The following is an 8561-nucleotide window of genomic DNA, read 5'->3' as shown; positions in this document are numbered from 1 at the left end:
TGCGCGTATCAGCACGGACACGTTTTATATTTAGACATGATCTGCTCCAGATGGTTCAATAGTGACTGCACATGCAGTAACAACCGCGAGACGTTCCTCGCGCTCTAAACTTGCGCAGTTTTTCTTCTCTTATGAAATAAACTTACGCCTGAACGGAAGGACGCGCGTTTGAGGAAATGATCGGATCAGTTTGCAGTGAGGGCAGGAGGAATGACTTCCTCAAATAGGATGGTAATGCGTGTCTTTGGAGACATCGAGTGCGCGGTGCGCCTTAAGTTTGTCTGACTTTCTGCACTTTCCGCGTTAATTCGCAAGGTCTGCGTTTTGTATAATTGCATAACCGCTGGCGCAAACGAGATAAAACTGGACCGGATTGTAATATGTAGTGATGCGCGCTGCTTTAATGAATCGCAAGACGCTGGACGTCACAGCCACGCGCCTTTCCGTGCCACAGGTGCGCACTAAACTTTGGTTATTCATTATTGATTAACGGCGCAAAGAAAAGGAGGAACGCGCAGAGGGACAAAACAATTACTCGCACTATGGAGATCATGTCCAATCAACCTACAGCAGAGGCTGGTGGCGACCACCCCGCAGCGGTTTCCATGTCTGCAGGCGTGGAGAGGGCTGATGTGACCAGCCCGAGTCCGGTGACCAAACAGAGGTCTCTGCGGGCGGTTTATGTGCTAAACGATGGACTGAAGGCAGTGGCCGCGAACAGCCCGGAATCCGGGGCGCTCCAGTGTCTCCAGCGCGCCTGCGACGCGGAGAGTGCCATATTAACCACAGTGACATTTGGACGATTGGACTTTGGGGAGACAACAGTGCTTGATACATTTTATGACGCGGGTGAGTTCACAAGGCACTGCCAGGCGGATTCGGGGCATGGGTGCGGGAGGGTATAGGTCTAGAGACCCCAAACACTATAGATGTCTCCCATATCTGGCACACCCAGGTCAGTTCTTGGAGCTTCTAATAACGAGCTGATGAGATGAATCATGTGTGTTAGATTAATGTAATGGGGAGCCTCCTGGACCAGGGGGTCGCTAGCCAACATCCAGCTCTGCAGGATGGTCCAGCTCTAGAAGAATAGATACTCAATGGCACGGGTCATGTTAGATTTAGATGGGTGTGTCCTTGAATTAAAATACTTTGTAAGAATAATACTATAGAACTTATAGTAATATCATGCAAATGCGATAATAATAAAAAATAAATAGTTCGTAAACGCCATACAACGTCAATATAAATAAACATGTATAAAGTAAATAATAAAGAAAGCGTGGCGCTGTATTATGAAAAAAGCATTTTCTTATAATTATTACGGAAATTAATATAATTAGTAATAGCATGTAAAAAATGAAAAAATATATGTATTAAATAATAATAAATAAAACACCATAACACATTTTATTTATTTATAATATTTTATAAAACAAAAGAGTATAGTATACAGGCAGTAGGCTATAGTAGGCTACTTCAGAACAAAAAATTTCTTAAAATGCAAAATGTAAATTGTTAAGGGTAACGTGATGTTAGGGATAGGGTTCCGTGGGCTTTCCCATGGAGGGCTGTTACGGTCATCATGGCAATCTCTTTCAAAGGATATTAGGGGTGCATTTGGGACCTTCTGCCTCCAGCACATTCCTTTCCTGGAATTTACTCGTCAGGTCTAGTTATGAAGTCTCTCTTCCTCGTGGGCGTGGCTGCACGCATTGCTCTGGTTGATCGAAATGTGTTTACATACGAGCTTTAGGAGGGTGAGAAAAGGGGAATGTTTTTCAGTTTGATGCTTTGCACTTTTTGTGCACGCAGAATTTGCTACTGCATGGCTCATTTGCAGCACTTTCCCCCGGCAGAGAAGGCACTCCAGAGGACGAAGAAACGTGCATTTAAGAGCTAAAACTTCTAATTGTAGTTCTGCGAAATAGAAGTGAACAAAACGGTTTTACTTTCTATAAACACCCTTCTCCTCTTTACTTGAACTGTGAGTCATGCACCAGCTTGTGGTTACATCAAGTCTGGTCTTGTATTTTGGACCTTACACTAGGTGCATGGCTTTCAAACACGGTTTTAGATGTTTGCATAGTTTCAATAGAATAAGCACAGATTATGTTTGACTGGAAAAGAACAAATGACCATATATAGTAGAACAAATATGCCCTTAGTACTGACTACAAAAAGGTTATTTAAAGAGTTTATAGTGTGTAATGTCATGGAAAGTCATAATAAACAAAAAGAAGCTCATAAAAATGAATGTGTTTCTTAAATAACAGGCACCATTACAGATGCTTAAAGTAAGCAAAAGCTATAGTGTACTGCAGTAGTGGGATTCCGCTCTGTGGTCTGCCCATGTGCTTACTGTGTCTCTGATTGATTGCAGACATTGCAGTTGTGGACATGAGCGATGTATTCAGACAGCCATCCCTGTTTTATCACCTCGGTGTGCGTGAGAGCTTTGACATGGCCAACAATGTCATCCTCTACCACGACACGGACCCTGACACGGCACAGTCCCTTAAGGTGAGAGTCCTAAACATTCTCATAAATAATATATGTTTACCTTTTATCCCCGTTTACAAAGTCTTACATTTTTGTTTTCAGGGTCTACTAGACTAGGTTTTCATGGTTGAGTTTAATGTTCTAAAAACACCTTATTTTTCACATATTTTACATTGGTGTCCCACCTCTCTTCCCAGTCTGTCAGTAACACTCTGTTTAGTTCTGGTCTTTATGAAACCCCTCTTTCCGAAAAGCAGCACAGTAAATGTCTTTACTGCACTATTGTGTCATCAAATTACCAATTTATGTTCTCTGATTGGTCAGCTGGACCAGTTTGTTATGATTGGTCAACCGTTTCGTTAAGCCACTCCCCTTACCCTTACCGCAAGTTTCAACACAACTCAACCAAGCATTGCCCTATATTTTGCATATGGGTTGGGTGGGAATTATTTTTGACATGCAAGTTCCCCCAAAAAAAACTCTTTAAAGACTACAATCCAGGTGTTTCAGGGGGTTCAGAAACAGTGCTTATATAGAGCATAAGTCCCTTTGAAGTGGACTCAAACTGCAATATTACACACTAAAGAAATGTAAAACTCATAATACATCACCTTTAAAGGTGCTGTGTGTGTCACTCTTTTGATGTTTGATGATTTTAAGAAATCCATATGCATATGTTTGATGACTTTAAAAGGGTAAATGCTGTGGCTCTTGGTCATTTTGTTTGAGAGGCCAACCAAGTAATATTGATTTAATAAATAGTTTAAGTTTGAGGCAACCTGTTTGTATAACCAGTGGATTTGGATGGTTTCTACCTGTTTGGTAACAGTGAGTATTTTTCAACTGTTTACTGTTGATGGCAGAAAAATTGAGTGCTACACCTTTAAATAAAGCTACTTTTTATTACTCCATATAATTTAGACTAAGAATGAACCAATACCACAATCTTACCCCAAAAGAAAATCCTCTTTATTTCAAATAAAAACAAAACATTTACTTTCTTATTTGAAGACATCCACACAAGAGGCTTTGTTTTAATAAGCTAATATCTACACTGTAAAAAACTTTGTTTTTTTTTAATAAAAAATTTGAGTTAATACAATGAACATTTTTGAGAAACGGCAACATTTATTCAAATATTATTAAAAGATTTTGTAAGCATATTTGGTAAATGTGTGTTTTATTTGTGATGACGCAGTGAAACATGCCAAATTGTGATATTTTCATGATTGATACATTTTTTTATGTGGTCCAGATACAATAATATTTTGAGTTTCTATTTATTAAACCAATTTACTTTATCGTATCAACTAATATAAAATTTAACTCAAAATTTTAAGGCAACCAGGTTACTTTTTTAAAGGTGCCCTAGAATGATTTGAAACTGTTAAATTGTTCTCTGATATCTACATAGAGGGTATGTGGCTTATTTAAGGGAAAAAAATGTCCAGATACAGTTTTACAGGTCCATCTACAACCCTATAAATTGTCCCTAGGATGTAACGCTCTGTTTTTGCCTTATTTGGAAGGGTCATGAATATTAATATTGAGCTCTGCTCTGATTGGATAATTTCAGTAGCTCACACAAGTTCAGTTGTCCGCGGGTGAGAGAGAGCTTGCGTGTATATGGTTGCCAGATTGCGCATGTTTAGGTAAAACACCGGTTTTAGTGTACGTGTTCTTTATACAGAAAAGCTCTGATTGGGGGATTTAAATGATTAAAATCTGGCAACCGTAAGCATGAACACTCAAACGCTCTTCTTTAGACATTCTATACAATGCTGTCTCTAAGAAACTTTCAATTTAATCAGAAATTGTTTAAACTGTCAATAAGTGGATAAATCTCTACTTACTGCTTGCAGGAATGTAGTTGGAATTTCTTCAGTTTAAGATGCTGAGCGAAGCTTGCTTGAAATGGGCCAAGTAAACGAACGATTTTGAATTAAATTGTTGCGGTATCCGATTATAATAAACGACTGTTGACATTTTTCATCTGTGGAAAGGTTATGAAAAGTCCTCACGTCCCCTGCACAGCCTGGAGCATGACATTTGTGTCCATGATCTGCCGTTTTCCCTATCCTCGCCTGACGCTTGTTTACCTGCTGATTCGGCTGCGCAGTTCTGCCGGACAATGAACATGTTCGGACATATGCAAATTTTGGGGCGTACATATTAATGATCCCAGCGATTGCGTCACTGGTGGCTTTATGTTGAGAATCACGTATTTTCCGTGGTGTTTTTCATGCACAAGATTTACATAAGAAGTAGGAGGCCATGGTGCTCTTATTATTTCACTATGGCAAGGTTAATTTAATTTTTCATTCAAGGGCACCTTTAAGTTAAACCAACAATTTTTTTTACAGTGTAGAAAATATATATTTGTATTCATTTAAAAAAATCACTTTGTCTTACATAATTTTGCCCTTTTAAGATGTCTACAAAAATAAACGTATTTAGCTATTTTTGGGGGGACAATTTTTATTTAATCAAATATAGATCTCTTATGAAAAATATATTTCTGTCAAAAAAAAAAAAAAAAAAAATCTAAGTGCCGCCACACAAATAGCAAGGATTGATGGGAGGTTGAAGTTTCTAGCCCTCAGGCTCTTACATTCACTTTTAGTATCTTTGTCGTCTGAACAAAGAGGCCGCCCATACACTATACCATGGCCTGACCTGCTATTCTCAGCTTAGAAAGGAGTTTATCTTTTTTGGGCACTGGACAGTAGAGCTGCCAGAACAACACGGTCTGTATTCAAACTAAGGCATGCAGTCAGCCCAGGACAGCTGCACATGGCCACGTTGCCACAGAGACATTGGAAGTCATGTGTTCTTGCACTGAAATGATGACAATCACACATGGGGAGGAGCATCACGCGATCTGTTTGTGTATTTGTTCATGTTCTGTCACGCTGCTGTGTCCAACAGATTCAGTCCGGTTTCATTCACTATGCCACATGGCTATCAGTCATGGAAAAAATGTAAGAAATAGCATGACGGCAACTTTTTTCCAGGTGGTTTGGGTTGAGCCACGTTCGAAGCCAGTGTAAATTACTCTACAAGCACACACCTGTGACTGCATTACTTTTATAGCACTGCGTCACTGTGTCTCAGAGTAGCTTGTTCTGAAGAATTATATCGCTTGGCGGAAGAGTTGTGTCTGTGTGTTTATTTTATGAAACCTTGCCAGATATGTGGAACAACGCCTCTTAGCTGTTTTAAATTCACTGTAAACCATGGCATTCTTGAGGCTTATTGCTTTAGTGTGCATGTATTTTTTTGGGAATTGAGTAATTATTTTCTTTTCTTTTTTTTTCTTGCATAGGACATGGTGGCACAGAAAAACACAGTAAGTATCAAAAGGACGTAATCTGATGAGGTTTGGAGTCCGTTGTTGGTGTGCCAAGAGCTTTGTGTATGAGACTATTTTTGGAGCTCTTACGACATACGTTTACATGCTCTTCTGTGTCAGGACCCTAAAATATATCCTCCAGTTTAGACGGTGGGCAGATCATATCCTGAACTCTTCTTTGTGCACATACAGTACACTAATCTGTGAGTGGACACAAGGTTCTGGTGGGTCGGCGTGTCCCAGTCGGGATTCTGATGAACCCATAAGGGCTCTCAAGGTGTCATGGTGCTCTGAGCTAGTACTTTTGATAAAGGAGAGGGCCATTGAGTGCTAGGCTTTAAATAAACCTTTTATATTGAATGGCTTCAGAGAGGAAGATGGACTAGGAAAAGATGGATCTGTGTGACTTCTTAACATCAGTTTTGTGAACAGAAATTAAATTCATTGTTTGCTCTTTAATATTCATTAGGAATTATTCAGGCATCTTTCTCAGGAATAGTTAACCCAATAATTCTGTCATTATTTACACAACCTCATGTTCCAAACTTGTATGACTTTTTGTTTTGTGGGACAGGACTGTGTCTCTGTTTTCTTATGCTCACTGAAGCTTCCAGAAATACTCCAAATGTGTCATATAAGTGATCCATAATATGTATCATGGGCTTCTGGTGTCATGTGATAGTTTTTTTGAATGGCATTAACTTCCAGTAACTTGATCACTGTGTGAATAATAATTCATGAGTAAATTATAAAAAGACAGATGAACTGGATCTGCCAATTCATTATGGGAGGAAAGTATTTAAGTGAATCATGGAAGGGGATCTACTAAGGGTTGTAAAAAATGTTTTAAACCAGATGCTCTTGGTAGATTGCGTTGTCATTATGGAAATGATCAGACTCATCTGTGTGCTTTAATTTGAGTGTCGTCCGTTGATTACTCGCAAAACTTTCCACTCCCATCTGTGCTTTTTTAATTTATTGCGGTCTCACACTAATTTGCCCTGTTTAGTAAATCTGGCCCTAAGTGTCCCCACCTAAGCAAGCCAGAGGGAACAGTGGCAAGGAAACCAAACTCTATCATGTGACAGAATGGAGAAAAAAAAACCTTAAGGGGAAACCAGGCTCAGTCATGGGCAGTTCTCCTCTGGCCAATGAATGAACACTAACGAACATCTTGTCATTATGATAGAGGCTGCATCACCGCCGCTCATAAAGTTCATAAAGAGATTGTAAAACTACTCTATATGAATTGAGTGGTTTAATCCAGATTTTCTGAAGAGACACGGTCACCTTATATGATGAACAGATTTTAATGTAGTCTTTTATTCACATATGAACTTAAACAGAAGTGCAACCGAACTGGCTTGAAGTGCGAGAACAAACCTCACTGGTTATTATCGAAGCTCAAATAACATGATAATGAAATCTGCTTTCCTTAAGCGGAAGCTCAAACGTGCTGCGTAACACGAGAATGATCTACATTGGTTCTTGAGGAAGATCAAACGTGCTGCGTAACACAAGAATGAACCTCCTTGGTTCTTGAGGAAGATCAAATGTGCAGCACAACACAACTGTGAACCTCATTGGTTCTTGCTGAAGCTCAAACATGCTGCGTAATATCCAAATGAACCTCATTGGTTCTTGAGGAAACTCAAACTTGCTGCGTAACATGAGAATGAACCTCATTGGTTCTTGCTGAAGCTCAAACGTGCTGCGTAACATGAGAATGAACCTCATTGGTTCTTGCTGAAGCTCAAACGTGCTGCGTAATATGACAATGAACCTCATTGGTTCTTGAGGAAACTCAAACTTGCTGCGTAACATGAGAATGAACCTCATTGGTTCTCGCTGAAGCTCGAACGTGCTGCGTAACATGAGAATGAACCTCATTGGTTCTTGCTGAAGCTCAAACGTGCTGCGTAATATGACAATGAACCTCATTGGTTCTTGAGGAAACTCAAACTTGCTGCGTAACATGAGAATGAACCTCATTGGTTCTCGCTGAAGCTCGAACGTGCTGCGTAACATGAGAATGAACCTCATTGGTTCTCGCTGAAGCTCAAACGTGCTGCGTAACATGAGAATGAACCTCATTGGTTCTCGCTGAAGCTTAAACGTGCTGCGTAACATGAGAATGAACCTCATTGGTTCTTGCTGAAGCTTAAACGTGCTGCGTAACATGAGAATGAACCTCACTGGTTTTTACACATCAAATGAACATACTTGAGCTTCTGCTTATCATAACTGTGTGCATTAATGAATGTTTATATGTGAATAAGAGCCTAAAAGCAATCCGTTCATCATATAAAGCGATCAAGCCTCTTCAGTAATCTTGGATTAAACCTCTCAATTTATATGGATTCCTTTTCTGAGTACTTCCCGTGTCAGTTGTGCAGCTGTCAACAGAGGGACAGAAAGGGGGAAAATGTAATCAAAAAGATCTTAATTTGTGTTCCGAAAATTAACAAAAGTCTTAATGGTATGAAACAACATGAGGATGAGTAATTAATGACAGAATTTTCATTTTTGGGTGACTAACCCAATAAGAAAGAAGGTCTCACAGATTTGGAACAACGTAAGCGTGAGTAAATGATGTAAGAATTTTTGGGATGAACTTTGTTTTTGTCTTACTCAATCTCCTTTATTTTCCTGTCTTCGTTTAATACTGTGCAGTTAAGTGAATATTCTTTATCTGTCACTCTATTTT

At 39.4% G+C, this 8561-nt stretch overlaps 1 protein-coding gene across 4 annotated transcripts in view; it reads left to right on the top strand.

Annotated features, from left to right (window-relative positions):
* map3k15 (mitogen-activated protein kinase kinase kinase 15) overlaps positions 1-8561 on the top strand; it is a 40393-nt gene continuing 31832 nt past the window's right edge. For 2 of the 4 annotated variants that reach the window (XM_067434849.1, XM_067434848.1), the window contains exons 1-3: positions 1-849; positions 2384-2523; positions 5828-5851. In XM_067434849.1, the coding sequence (XP_067290950.1) occupies positions 543-849; positions 2384-2523; positions 5828-5851 (471 nt within the window). In that variant the 5' untranslated portion in view covers positions 1-542. The remainder of the gene's footprint in view (positions 850-2383; positions 2524-5827; positions 5852-8561) is intronic. The other 2 variants (XM_067434850.1, XM_067434851.1) reach the window with 2 other exon arrangements.

This window comes from Pseudorasbora parva, chromosome 24, assembly GCF_024679245.1.
Source record: "Pseudorasbora parva isolate DD20220531a chromosome 24, ASM2467924v1, whole genome shotgun sequence".
Lineage (NCBI taxonomy): Eukaryota > Metazoa > Chordata > Actinopteri > Cypriniformes > Gobionidae > Pseudorasbora > Pseudorasbora parva.
This window is presented reverse-complemented; position numbering and strand designations above follow the sequence as displayed.